Below are 15587 nucleotides of genomic sequence, written 5' to 3' on the forward strand. Positions count from 1 at the left end.
TATGTTAGTAAAAGAATATTAGTTCATTGACCTGTATTATAAATAGGTGATATATTGAATATTCATGTTAAAAGTCAACCTTAAGTAATGCATATAAATTAAACTCACTTCAAATGCTCGTTGCCATTATGAAAAACTTTAAATATATCCTTAATATATTTTAAATTGTTGTATAGAAGAGGGATGTCAAATTTCGCCGGCTTTAAGATGTATTTGGTTTCCTTTGGTGTGAGGACGCGCATTGAAGCTTTAACCTGAAAAAATGCTTTAAGTTATTATATACTTCTAATTTGCTAATCTATTATTGAAATAACTAACTGATTAGGTTCGTTTTGAAGTTATTTTTAGCAAATTAATTTTTAGAGCTTACATTAAATTAAATATAAAAGTACTTTTAATACCATTTATTAAACGTGAATAAAAAAAATAAACAAACTTGTGTATAAAATAACAGATTTTCAATTTAAACAATATATCGTATGACTATACAATATCTAAACTTAAAGTATTGTATAATTATATAATTGTATTGTCAATTGTATTTATAGCAAACGAAGTAGAAAAAAAGATAATATCAGGCCACAGACATATGCTCTCTGAAACTTGGAAGGCTTGTCCTTAGAAAACAAGAGTAGTGTACATTGTACCTGAGTTGTCAAATAATTGTTTTTTAATCTGTTCTTTATTTATTTTACAATAATGTTTGTCTGTGACTACTGTTTCGATTAAGTGTGAGTTATTTTAAGACATTTATAACTATCCAATTATCTTACCGGATTCCATACAAGGGACATCTCTAGCAGAATTCTCGGACAGTTTCCTCTCGCGCTATGTCGTTTCGAACGGTCCTTTAGAGCATACCATCGTTTTTCATTGTTATTTATCCTTAACAATGGTATCGATATTTTGCCGATTGTCTCACCTTTCATCGATTGCAATATCGATTCATCAAGAACGGCTATGTCTAACGCCGACGTGACGTCATTAACACAGCTGAAAATTATTTCTACTATAAAAACATAAGAAGTATGACTAGAATTAGACTAGAATTTCTATGAAGAAATATGACTAAGCAAATTTTGATGTTACATTAAAAATAACGTATCTCGATCGACTCTCTTTAGTTGTAACAAGTAACAATACTTATCTAGAGCAATACAAGAATACAAATTCTCGATAGACGATGACTCAATTTTTCTAGGAGGTAATCTACCGCTATTTTGCTATAGAATTATTATTATATTTTAACTAACATCAGAGGATTTTCCCTTTACCTATTTAGGTCGTAAATAAGAAATAAACAGGTTATCAGGTACGAAACGCATAAATAAACAAACAATTAAATAATACAATAGAACGTTGTCGAGTTACTTTTATAAAAGATTGTGTAACGTAAATGACTAATTATAAAATGATTGCTCGAATATATTAAGATAACCAGGTTTAGACTCAGTGTAAACATCAATTTTATAGTGAACAAATTGGTTTGTGATTATTTTATCATAACACAAATAAGCAGAACTAAATTGGTTATTTTATTAATTATTGCCACGATATCGATGCATGACGTGATAACTAGGTTTTTTATATCGACTATTATATACATACTTATATATACTGTAAATAATCTATAATATAAAAATAAAACCTGTTTAATGTTTGCTACCCGATAAATTATTATTTTGTGAGTTCCTCTATGATGAAGGCATTATTTTTATTCCCATTGTGTGTTATCTATAAAACCCTTAGCGCCCAAACATGAATCAAATAAAAACATCGTTAGAAAATATTAACGTGTTGGATGAATTTCTGCTAAATGGCAGTACTGTATCCTAACTCCGTTGCTTATGTCTGGAATAAGCAACAAATATCCTAAACAAAAGCAAGTCTTTAACCACCAGTGGAACACTTACGGACTGCTACTAGTACTAAAGTTCAGTAGTACACATGTATTTACCAGACGAGTATTTATTTGAGTGAGCTATGAAAGGGTAAACATTGTAATTTTAAAATGTTATGCGCCGTAATCTAGTCTACGGCGCGACTGTACATTGCCGTATATTTTATGAGAATTACGTATTTAATTAAGCGAATATGTATAAGAGGCGGCATGTGCAGTCGTTAGGTTATAGGTTCACCGAACTATACAATGTACCTACTTTATCGTACTTTGAATATTAAAAAGAGGTAAAGTTTATTTATTGGTTTTTAAAATTTCGACAGTATATAAATATCTCCCAAGGTTCGTTCCGGTGCTTCAAAAACCGCAGACTTGTTTGTATAAAAAAAATGTAGAATTGTAGATTGTCATAATTTTATTAATTATTAATTACTTATATCAAATACTTTGAGCATTATATGTAGTAAATTGAAAGTAATTTTGGAATTATTTAAAACGTTTATAAAATTTATATGAAAAATGACATTACCGCATGTTTGCTACGTACTTGTAGATTCAGGAAGAGAGATCGCTTGGGGCGATAGGGATTGTATTACAATACTTGTTAAAAATAGTTATTAATTTATAAGAGAGCTGAGGTAGCCCAGTGCAAGTTAAGATGGCCCAGTTGTTAGAAAGCGTGCACTTTATCCGGTGATTGCGGGCTTAAAACCAGGCAAGCACCAGTGAATTTCAAATTTCAATGAAATGCAATTGACAATCGTGGTGGAATAAGCTAACCTTTACCTTAAAGGGAGAGGAGGCCTTGGTCCAGTCGTGGAACATTATCAGGTTGTTGGTTTATATTACTTTTTAAAAACAATTTAAACGTTCTTGTACAATATTGTGAAACTATTTCGCGACACGCATAACGCCGCGTTAGTGATGACGCGATTTTAAAATCTGGTTTTGTTATGTTATATTTTTATTCAGACCTAATTCAACTCTTATATTATTTATTTCGGTTACATGGAGGTCTTCAGATTTTGAACCCAAGATTAAAAGTAGTTTAAAGGTAAAACACAACATCGTGGGGTTCCTAACAGTATTTAAAATTTATTTGGTGGAGCTCGATATTTCGACATTATCTACGAATGTCTTGTTCACAAGACTCAGTGAGTCCAAATAAAAATAAAAAACATGGTAAATAAAAATAAAAATAACCATGTTAATTTAAAATCTTATATCGTGGGGTTCATTGAAAACAATGTATTTGTCTTATCATTATGTGAAAATTATTAATAGGAAAGCGGATCGCTTACATTTAGAATATATAACAAAAGATTCGTTCCACTTCTGGGTAGAATTGTTGTCGAGGTGTGAATTTAAAAGCGTCCCAATAACAGATTTCATCGAAGTCACATTTATGTGACGTAAAAAAATATATGTATATAAATATAATGCGCGAACTTCCAACTCGAAAACGATCGATTACTTATGTGAAATAAAGAATCGTTAAATATAAAATTGTAATTAATTATATTAAGTGTATATTCATGCTTTCTATAGAATATCGTAAATTAATGTAGGCGGTAAGATTTTTTAATTTTCACTTACAATGTAAAGGTCTTGTTCCAGGTTGGTTCTGAGGTCCCTCGTACAGTGTGGGTCTGGATCCTCGAGTTGTCCAACTCAAGCACACAAAAGGCATTGACGTTACCACTAATGTTTAGAGCGCTCAAACCTTTTGCGCCATGCACCGTCACTGATAATTCACCAACATTTGTCCAATCGTCCAATTTATACCAATTCTGAAAGATTTTTTCTATATTACCATTTATTTAGATATGCTACAAAAAATTTGTAAATATCATCTTAAATAATATTATGCGGAAGTGAGATTATTAGTCTGTTTGTTTGATACGCTTTCACGTCTTAACCAAACAACCGATCTTTATGAGATTTTGCGCGCACGTAGTAGTTGCACGTTCAGGGTAGCAGAAAAGGGCGCCAATTCTACTAATAAATTGTACTTTTATTGAAATCGATTCGTTACGTTATCGTTGCCGTTAAGCCGTTTTTCTATTCTACTGACACAGTAACCCAGTTGCGGTTCGAAGTTCGGAATATAATTGGGATCTTTTCATAACCGATATCTGTTATTAGAATTGGCCCCAAGGATGTAAAATACCTAACACCTGCTTTCTTTCCTCACAGACGGGCGAAATTAGGAATCAATTTGTGCTTATGGTTCATCTCGTGTTCGGCGGTAAAGGAAAACATCGTGTGGAAACCTTCATGCGACTAGCGTATTCTACGCTAAAATTCGAGCTTATTTTTACAGAATATCTCAACAGCAATGATGATCTAAAACACATAAATATGTTCATAGCTTTCTATTTAATCCTATTTTAGAATAAAACTAGCCGACCTGATACTGTCTATTCTTAATATAATGCTGGCGTACGCTTTAAACTTTCATCACAATCGGATGAATAATTTTAGAACGCGTAGAAGACAAACATACAGTTTAACTTATTAAGCGACACCTTTTTCTTGTTAAGTTAAAAAAGGTTTCATATTTTTTAAATTTATATCTACTAAATTTTCATTAGAATTATGCTTCCGAGGTGCTGAGTAACATAACCACGGAAAAAATAATAATCATCATGATGACATAATATAGTTATGACTTATTGATATATTTATATACATATTTTAACCATTCCTAATGCGCCACGCACCTCTGGAGCGAAGGTGTCATGTTCCTTGTGCCTGCAGTCATATGGGTTCACTTACCCACCTCACCACCAAGTAAAAAACAATGCTTATATCTTGATTACTATGACACTTTTAGAATGCATTTTCTGAAGGCTGTAAATATTACATACTGTATATACTATTTCCTTGTGTACTTTCGTGCGTCACACAACAAATATGACGATAAGTTTTTAAAGGATCTTTAACCCGTAATTTCATAATTACTCATCTTTGTCGTCATAGCCACCTAATTGTACTGTGCTATACACATTATATTTATATTTTGAAGTTATTCATTTACTTTTCGCACTTTTAATAACTTGAATTTAAATTTAATAATGAGACTTGCGTTCAATTCTTTTAATGTAACTTACTAATATACAATTATATTTCGTTTGTTAATATTACAAGCTGAGAAGACTTAATCTCGTATGATATTATATTATTACGGTAATATTAACCTTATTTAGTAAGTAGCTGCTTTGTTGAATTGAGCGTAATAATATAGATCAAAAAATCAAAATCACCTTTGAATCGTCATTTTAAAAACTATATTAAGTGCAGCTACCATCGATTCGGAATGTAGATTCTACCGAGAAGAACCGGCAAGAAACTCAGTAGTTACTCTTTTCTAATATTTAAAGTACAAAGTTATGTTAATTAAATACAATGTATATAATATATCCCGCCTAGAAGTAAAAAAAATATAAGTTCCACGCTTTTTTATCATATATATAATCTTGTATTTAATAATATGTTTTTTTATTAATGTATTTTTTACAAATGTTTTGAATTTATGAATCGGTAAGGTAAAAATATCTGTGGAATTTTGTTATAGAAACGGATACCTTCCTCAAGAAGGCTTTATTGACTTTGCGGAGTTGGAAACCTGGTATTATAAGCTTATCCTTACGTCTCGTAATCATACAATGATTATCACTGATTCTATCAAAGTGATCAATGTTACTGTGAATGTACATAACATTGTTGTAAATATATTTTGACGGAAAAGTGAGTATTCCTAGTTTGTTAAAATACTTACGGTAAGCTACTTTTCTCAATAAATCGGTTAGCGCAAAAATATTTTGTGAAATCGGACTGATAGAACGAATAAACTCTTCACTTCAAACACGAATTGTAATCGTAATATAGAAAAAAAACTTAAATTTTTAAAATATAATATATTAAACCTTTAAAGATATATATTTATATATATATTTGATCAAGTATACAATTATGAGCACATAAGAATAATTTTACAAGATTAAATAAAACGCAGAGCTAACCAGTATGTAAATATTAAAACAGTATTAAAGTAGTGTCATTAGCAAAAGTAATAGACAACTTAAATAATATTGTAAAGCTACTTACAAACTTATCCTCCGTTGACGTTTCATGATGTACACCGTTCGTAGTAAGTACGTTATCAGCTGATATGCACCGTTCGGATCCACTGAGTGTGATCAGCATATGCACTGAGCCGAACCCGCAGTCTAATTCCGACCATAGATCGTGTGTTTTTTCCTTCTCCAGTTGAGATAGATCGATGACACATCTAAAGAGAAAAAGGTTAAGAAAAGAAAATCTTTAATATGTTAGTGTCCTGACTTTCGTCTTGGATATAATCTGGTCTGACTTAAGCACATGAGGCTAGCAAATGTGTACATGGATTTGGACTTTATGAGAAGAACATATATACTATTACTTTTTCATTTTACTTTATATTAACTCTTTGTTGCTATGATGTATAATAAATGTAAATAATATTATCCTTTACATTTTTTTTAATTATGAGTAAAATTTTATATCCTTGTCATTAAAAAATGAAAAAGAAAAACAAAAAGAAGTCCGCTAACAAGTCGTGTTGCAGACTTTTTATAGCTTTTATTGATGTAGCCTATTTAATTAAACAAGTTCTTATTGACGTTTACCAATGACGTAGGAGAACTGCGTCGTTTGAAATAGAAAAAGAAAACTACTTTTACTAGTGGTAGTGCCACTCTGCATACCTTCGGGTTGCAGCCGAATGGGCCGGCACGCCCGGGAAAGTACCACTCTCTCACTTAAAATCGGCGTAAAGTGGTAGCTATGCTACCGCGTTTCGTCCGGTATGTGAGAGTCCCGGAGGCCCGATCCCCCTCCCCTCCAAAACGTAATGGTTGTGCAGAATTTATTTATTTATTTGTTGTGCAGATACCCCAGGAGGGTACCATCAGCGACTGCGGTGGAGAATCCCTCTCTGGGCATCCATGCTCAGGACGTACACCACCTGAGCAGGTGGGCATCCCTGCTCAGGTGGTGTACGGTGGCTGCCCTCCGAATTCTAGGGGGGGCAATTTTGCGCTCGCCACTGTTCGGGGCAAGCGGAGCAGGCATCATAAGGCAACCCCTACCACCCTCACTGTGGACTTCTGCAACATAAGGCGACTCAACTCCAACTTGAACGCCGTTCACTTTGCCCTTGAGACGGCGAAGCCAGCCTTGCTCTTTCTTACCGAGACCCAGATATCCTCTCCTGCCGATACGAGTTTTCTTTCTTACCCCGGGTACAAATTGGAACATTCCTTTGTACCCCGAGCTGGGGTGTGCGTTTACGTCAGAGATGATATCTGCTCTCGACGCCTTGGCAGCCTTGAAGGGCAGGACCTATCGATTATCTGGCTGCGTGTAGACTGCGACGACCATCCGCGAATTTACGCGTGCATTTATAGGTCTCATAGCGGTAATGCCGAAACCGACCGACTGGTTGAGCAGGTCCAAATGGCTACAGATTCCGTGCTGCAACGGATCCTATCCGCAGAGATCGTAATTCTTGGCGATTTTAATACCCACCATGCCGAATGGTTTGGATCACGCACTACCGATCATGTGGGTAGATCTGTTCTCGACTTCGCTTTAGCATATGATTTGACACAACTGGTCACCTCGCCAACGCGAATACCAGACGTGGAGGATCATATACCGCCCCTGTTGGACCTTCTGCTGATTTCCTATCCGGATGGCTACCAGGTTATCCCCCTCTGGGTTCGTCGGACCACTGTCTCGTCCGGACAGTGCCGGTTGCGCGGTACTCACGACCTTATTTCGTGGGCTGCCGCAGAGTGTGGCACTACAAATCAGCAGATTGGGATGGGATGCGGTCCTTCTTTGCATCCTACCCATGGGGGCAGGTTTGTTTCTCGCCGGATGATCCGAGCGTTGTTGCTGACTCTGTCACCGATGTGGTACTTCAGGGTATGGAACTGTTCATTCCGTATTCTGCGGTCCCCATCGGTCGCAAGTCCCAGCCCTGGTTTGGTCGTTTCTGCAAAACGGCTTCACGTCGAAAATGGGAACGCTACCAAGACTGGGCTAACGCATCGGCGTATCGTGATGTAAATACCAGCGCATTCAGAAAGGAATATAACTCTGCCTCTAGATCCTTCAAAAACGTGTTTGCTAAGGCGAAGACGGAGTACATTGGCAGAGTTGGCGAGAGACTGGTGCGTCTCCCTTCAGGAACACGTGTGTTCTGGTTTCTCGCTAAGGTTGTCTTAGGGAATTTCTGTCAGCCCTCTTTTCCATCTTTGCACAGAGACGGTGAGTCATTGGCCCATACAGCGAAGGAGAAAGCTGATCTTTTAGGCTCTCTCTTCGCGGCGAACTCGACTCTGGATGACCGAGGAAAGTCACCACCAACAATCCCGCGGTGTGATACCACGATGCCGGAGGTTAAATTCCGGCAAAGTGCAGTTCGTAAAGCACTTCTTTCCTTGGATATTCATAAATCGAGTGGACCCGATGGCATCCCTCCAATCATGCTACGGACTTGTGCTCCCGAGTTGGCGCCGGTCTTCACGCGTCTTTACGGCAATCCTATGCATTCGGCGTCGTCCCGAACTCCTGGAAGACTGCTTTGGTGGATCCGATTCCTAAAAAGGGCAACCGCTCAGACCCGTCCAATTATAAGCCTATAGCCATCACCTCCTTGTTCTCCAAGGTAATGGAGTCCATTATAAACTGCCAGTTCCTGCGGTACCTAGAGGAGTACCAGCTGATTAGCGACCGCCAGTACGGTTTCCGTCGGGGTCGGTCAGCCGGTGATCGTCTAGTTTACCTTACTCATAGATGGGCGGAAGCAGTTGAGAGCAAGGGGGAGGGATTAGCAGCCAGTCTGGACATAGCGAAGGCCTTCGATCGCGTGTGGCACAAAGCGCTTCTTTCGAAGCTTCCTTCCTATGGGCTTCCAGTTTTTTGGCAGATCGGAGTATCAAGGTCGTTGTCGACGGTGCATGTCCCGACTTAAAATTCGTCAATGCTGGTGTTCCACAAGGCTGCGTTCTATCACCCACTCTATTTCTTCTGCATATCAATGACTTGTTGCAAATCAGTAACATTCACTGCTATGCAGACGATAGCACCGTAGACACCTCATACACCGGCCGTGCTAATATTTCTCGGGAAAACGTCGAAGAAAACCGGAACAAACTTGTGTCTGAAATCGAGTCTTCGTTAAACAAAGTCTCGAGTCGGCTAAACCTAATCCATTTCAACCCCAAAAAGACGCAAGTTTGCGCGTTAACTGCTAAAAAAACACCATTTGTCGTATCTCCACGATTCGAGAACATTCCGTTAGCCGCCACAGCTAGTATCGGAATATCTGGCATCGATATTTCGAGCCTCGTTCAGTTCCGCGGTCAATTGAAGGCAAAGCCAAGTTGGCATCAAAAAAGCTCGGTGTGCTCAGCAAGGCAAGACAGTATTTCACATCAGCCCATCGTCTAAGACTATACAAGGCGCAAATTCGGCCTCACATGGAATACTGCTCTCACTTCTGGGCGGGTGCTCCCCAGTGCCAGCTCCTTCCATTTGACCGTATCCAACGTAGAGCAGCTCGAATTATCGACGATCAAGCCCTTTTTGATCTGCTCGATCCTTTGGCTCTGCGTAGAGATGTTGGATCACTCTGCATCTTCTACCGAATCTTACACGGGGAATGTTCCGAGGAATTGTTTGGATTAATCCCGGCAGCTGAATTTCACCTTCGGACATCTCGTCAAAATTCTAAATTTCACCCGCACCACCTTTATGTCCGAAAATCCACAACAGCGCGATTTTTAAGACATTTTCTGCCTCGCACAACCACTTTGTGGAACCAGCTTTTGCCGGCGGTTTTTCCGAACCGATACGACTTGGGAATCTTCAAGAAAAGAGCGTACTCCTTCCTGAAAGGCCGGCAACGCACCTGCAAGCCCCCCGGTGTTACAGATGTCCGTGGGCGGTGGTAGTCACTTTCCATCAGGTGAGCCTCCTGCTAGTTTGCCACCTCTAACATAAAAAAAAACGGATTTTTCTGACATTTCCGTTTAATTTTTATTATTTCTATTTTATAGAGTTAGGTTTTTAAAACAAACCAGCGTATCTTTTATTTTATTTCAATATTAGTTCAGTAGTCGAAATGTAAGAGTCATAATTACTTTTTAGATTTATCATATCAGTTTAGAAAGCAATTAAAATATCATAGATAGTAAATAAACTCGTTAAACTGAAGCTTATTAAATAAAAAAATAAAACTTCTACAATAAAGTGTAAGTAATAAGTTATTTAAGATGTATTATTAAAATACGGTATTTTTATCGTATCTTAATTTTTTTGTCATCAACCGATTTGTCTTTCGAGATTTTGTGATGATATAACCACCACAAAAAATCAGCTTTGACATTTTTTAATTACGTTGATTAATCTTGAATGAAACTATTTTATCAAAACGTTATGTTTTAAAATGCCTTAAATAACACGATAAAAATATTTTATAAGATTTCAGAGTTACCTTGTCATAATAATTTGTTATATATTTTGTACTTACCGGCCCATGAAGTTTTTCTGTTTTGTTTTGTGCCACACATTGACCTCGAGAGAGCTGTCTTCGTACAGATACAAATTGAACCGTTCCCGCCATACTGGCTTTGATTTGTTAACTTGCTTTGACTTATGAGATTCATTACCTAACCTAAAATATTTAGTTTGGTTAAAAAAAAAATGGATTCGTTTAATACTGAAAATAATAGTCAGTGAAGTACAAATGCGCTTCAAATACCGTTACAAGTTGAAAATCATATAATAATTAATGGGTGACTATGATATTTTTATAAAAAGAGTTACAGTTATTAGAGGTACACGTTTTCATATTTAACAAAAGAAGCCAAACAGGTTACTCAGTGATTTCCCATGCACATTCTCGCTGTAAAAAATATAACCTATCCTTCCCCAAAAATGCGCCATCATACTTATAGGCGCATTTCCAAATAAGGTGTTATGTTCGTTGTTACTTCATTTATACTGTCTCACTCACATTTCAATCCGAGTAATGCAAGATGAGAGCCGAGATGGCCCAGTGGTTAGAACGCGTGCATCTTAACCGATGATTTCGGATCCAAACCCAGGCAGGCACCACTGAATTCTCTTGTGCTTAATTTGTGTTTATAATTGATCTCGTGCTCGGCGGTGAAGTTAAACATCGTGAGAAAACCTGTATGTGTCTAATTTCAAACGAAATTTTGCCACATGTGTATTCCACCAACCCGCATTAGAGCAGCGTGGTGGAATATGCTCCAAAACCTTCTCCTCAAAGGGAAAGGAGGTCTTAGCCCAGCAGAGGGAAATTTATAGGCTGCTAATGTATGTAATGTAAATGTAATGCAAGATTTCCATTTTACGGTATAATAATGAATGGGTGTTATCTAAGTAAAGATACTATATGGTAATATCATACAACAAACATAATACAAATTCTCACTCTCCAATACAATACATACAAACTCCTAAATCTTATAAAGTGAGCTTATAAATATGACGCACGTATCATACATGTAAAAGCATTTTATTTTCATTCCTTTTTAAAAAATACATGTGTATAAATATATTGATATTGATCAAAATGTTATTATTGAAATTAATAGGCTGTATAACAAAAATATCGTATTCTTTTGTTTCATAGACCTTGGCGGGAAGCGAAAGATTGTATACATTTTGAATAAATAATTAAATATTTTATTTATAAAGTATGCAATTATAAGGCTATTCTAATTATACGAATTGTAATAATCAGAAACGGTTGTATATTTTGTTAATCCAGTATATGTTATTAATTAGAAATAAATTAAATAATCTTGTGGTGTGACCTGTGGTGAGCAGGTTTTGTGTAACCCCGTCTGGGTAGGTACCTACGAACAACAATAAATTGTGCTTGAAATGTGAGGTCATAACATCTCAGTTCCCAAAGTTGGTGTTGCATTGGTGATATGAGGAATGATTAATATTTGTTACAGTACCAATGTCTATGGGCAGTGGTGACCATTTACCATCCGCTGGTCATTTGCCACCTATCTATGACATAAAAAAAATCTGTCTTTGCCCTTAACCTTACGTCGTAATGTGAACTATGGAATACTAAATTAAGATTAAAATCGATTTAAATAAAGCAGGAAAACAAATACGATTAGGCTTCATAATCACTTATTTTAAAAAATGATGATAGCAGATTGAGCTTAAGGTATATTACTTACGAATCAAATCAAATATAACAATCAATGTGAATTGATAAACATGTATTTTTCCAATTCCGGATCTTATACTAAAATAAATACGAAGGACTTTCTCATCAAAGCTGTCTAATGAAACTAGGAACAACAATATACAACAACAATAACATCCTGCAAATTTCCCACTGCTGGCCTAAGGCCTCCTCTCTCTTTGAAGAGAAGGTTTGGAGCATATTCCACCATACGGCTCCAATGCGGGTTGGTATACACATGTAGCAGAATTTCGTTGAAATTAGACACATGCTGGTTTCCTCACGAAGTTTTCCTTCACCGCCGAGCAGGAGATGAATTATAAACACAAAAAAATCAGTGGTGCTTGCCTTTCAGTGGAAACTAGAAAAATTATTACTTATATAATGCATTGACATATTATAAAATACATTGTATTCATCGTGAGTGTCAGATTAAATGAGAAATAAATAAATAATTAGACAATTACAAACAAGGCTTTTACTATGTATTGTATGTTTTAATCAATTCTGTAATAACAATAATTTAATTTAAGTTATTTTTGAATTGTGTTGATAACATTGATATTAAATAAGAGGGTACTTTGACTTTTATGTTCAATATTGTGAGTCACGTGATTTGTAGTGAGGCTTATATACGTGATGGAAGCTCGGTACAGAAAACTTTTGACTTTTACTTTTCACTTTGATCCTGGACCAGAAAGTTGCTGCTAACATTTAAGGTACGATATAATTTTGTGATAGTGTAATTGTTATTGCTTGTTAAATTATTCATAAATATATGAATTGTGTATTTGCAATTATCAATATACAAAGTTAGTATTTTATATACAAAGTTAGTATAATTGTATTTAACTAACACGATTGTATTTTTGGATATTGAAAAAGAGTAACTACTGAGTTTCTTACCGGTTTGCTCAGTAGAATCTACATTCGGAACCGGTGGCGGTGGTAGATTTACTTTAAATAGTTTGTTAAATGACGATTCAAAAGTGCTTGTAAAAGCCTACTTGAATAAATGATATTTTGATTTTGATAAGGTAATTGGTTTTATTGTAATTATTAATTGATACAATAATACGATTACTACAACTATTATAATGGCTAAATAAATATTTGTTTTTCATATATAATCTTTTATTGTCTTATAACCTTAAATATAATAAAATAATAAAGAAATATAAATTATTCTTAAAATATCCTGACATAATGTATTAAGACTCTATAAAAAATCTTACAAGTGCGTAAGTGATCGCACTGATGCAGGCATAATTTACAAGTAATTACACTGGCTCACTCTCCTCTAATTACAGCAATACAAATATATGATATTAATAAATGACTAGTCTGACTGACTTATAAAAATCCACCATTTGTTTACACTCATTTGCTTCTACTGATACTTTGTGAGTTCTACATCATCATCAATCAATCCATGTTCTTCATGTCACCTGTCTATGTGCTTGGTGCCTATCTTTGCATTTGCTGATCCGCGTTCTCCACTTTTAAGACTCGTCTGCTCTAACGGGTATTGGTTTTTATGGATATTCTCATATAATTTTGGAAAACAATGCATACTCACTTAAACTTGCAGTAGAGACCGCTGGATCCGTTCGCTGGCGCATCTGGTAAGTCTTTGGCTTCAATCAAAACTATGTTCACGATTGAGGTCCATGATCTCTTGACAACTTCAAATTTTTTGTTCTTCAAGAGATACTGAAATCAAAGCGACCATTAAAACGTCTCAAATAAAACATTAATTTATAATAATAACAGCAAAATTAAAATCGAAATTAATGTAATGAAACAGTCTATATATATATATATATATATATATTCTACTCTGCCTCTTCTTTTTTTAAGGAGAAGTTTGCAGATTTTATTCAACATTTGAACATTTCAACGCAATATTTTCATTCACCGCCGAGCACGAGACGAATAAATGTAATCTTTGGTTAAAATTGACGTAGTCTACTATTGGTCCACCTTGGCTCTAATTCATCCAAAATATACTTAATTAAATATAGGTGAGATTAATATTCAATGTAAAATTAACATATACTGATTAAAATAACTTAAGGCAAACCCATTTAAATACAATTTTAGTTTGTCAAAATAACTAGCAGATATAAATTCAACTTTAAAGCATACAGAACTATTTCAAGTGAAAATACTTTAAACGTATGTATGTTACTAGCTTTTATACATGAAATAACTTAAATATCAAATTCTTCTTGTGTCGTCGTGTTACAGTATTGAATGCAATGACTGATTCATGAATTAATAAACAAAAGATTGTATACATCATGCCGATCTTAACTGAACGATACGAGTTCAAATCCGGGTTAACACCATGAACTTGGCACTAAAGTGGCAACATTTCATTTACAAAATAACATGATTTAACTTTTTGTAAAAGCTGTCGTAAATTTGGATATTATTTAAAAACTAACCTAAACTAGAAAACCTTAAGGTTAAAGTTGTCATTAATCTAATAGATAAGATTATTATTGCATTCCTGACGTCACAAAAAATATTATTATAAATTTTATGAATCTAACTCTAAGAGTATAATTATTAGACGTCATTATTAAAGTTATTATTTAATTACACACATATTATAAACCTTATTTTGTCACTCTATAGAACGTAATTAATAAATCAACTACTTATTAATGTGAAACACCGTCGACTATTATTTCAAATATCAAAGCTCGGAATAACTTCTCTTAATATGTATAGTTGTATGTATTATATAATTAATTAAAAAAAAATCCGAAACTGGAAAATCCACTTGTATTTTTTTACCACCTATTAAAATATTAATTTAATACACAAGTTATATTTGCAAGTGAATTAGCAATTCAATAGTTTCATTCCACTTTGAAAAGAGACACTAAATCAGTAAGAATTATACTGTACGAATTAAATGCAATCTTATTGTTTATCAAGGAAGTAGTTGAAAACGACAATACTTATAAAATATAATTTATAAATTCTAGCTTTAGCATAGCGTACACCGGTAAAAAAGTGCTTAGAATTGGAACATTAGTTGTAGAGATCCTATCCTCCCTACACAAACAAACAAATTTTATCCCTTTATATGATCTATAGTAGTATAGATTCATAACAATTTTATATTTTTAATTGTGTTCATAATAACGAATAATATTTTTGCAATAGCTAGTCATCATCTTCTTAATTACTTCCCCTTGTACATATTAAACGGTTTTTTTTAATGTATATTTTTATATCATATTTCAAAGAAGTTTATTATACTTTGTAAAAAAAGTATTGTAAAGTTGCAAATATTTATAAAAAATTTAATAAAACCATCTTGGAATCTAGTTAGACATTTAAATATGCGTATTATTTATTAAATATACTTTACGGTTCCGT

The 15587-nt window shown here is 34.7% G+C and overlaps 1 protein-coding gene across 4 annotated transcripts in view; it reads right to left on the minus strand.

The window, feature by feature from the left end:
- Window positions 1-15587, minus strand: part of LOC113392781 (multiple C2 and transmembrane domain-containing protein-like) — a 69698-nt gene that overhangs the window by 8370 nt on the left and 45741 nt on the right. For all 4 annotated transcript variants that reach the window (XM_064220923.1, XM_064220924.1, XM_064220922.1 and 1 more), the window contains 6 exons: window positions 13771-13904; window positions 10485-10628; window positions 6011-6194; window positions 3497-3690; window positions 774-993; window positions 109-254 (listed from right to left, as the gene is read on the minus strand). In XM_064220923.1, coding sequence (XP_064076993.1) covers window positions 109-254; window positions 774-993; window positions 3497-3690; window positions 6011-6194; window positions 10485-10628; window positions 13771-13904 — 1022 coding nt within the window. The remainder of the gene's footprint in view (window positions 1-108; window positions 255-773; window positions 994-3496; window positions 3691-6010; window positions 6195-10484; window positions 10629-13770; window positions 13905-15587) is intronic.

This window comes from Vanessa tameamea, chromosome 5 (genome assembly GCF_037043105.1).
Source record: "Vanessa tameamea isolate UH-Manoa-2023 chromosome 5, ilVanTame1 primary haplotype, whole genome shotgun sequence".
Lineage (NCBI taxonomy): Eukaryota > Metazoa > Arthropoda > Insecta > Lepidoptera > Nymphalidae > Vanessa > Vanessa tameamea.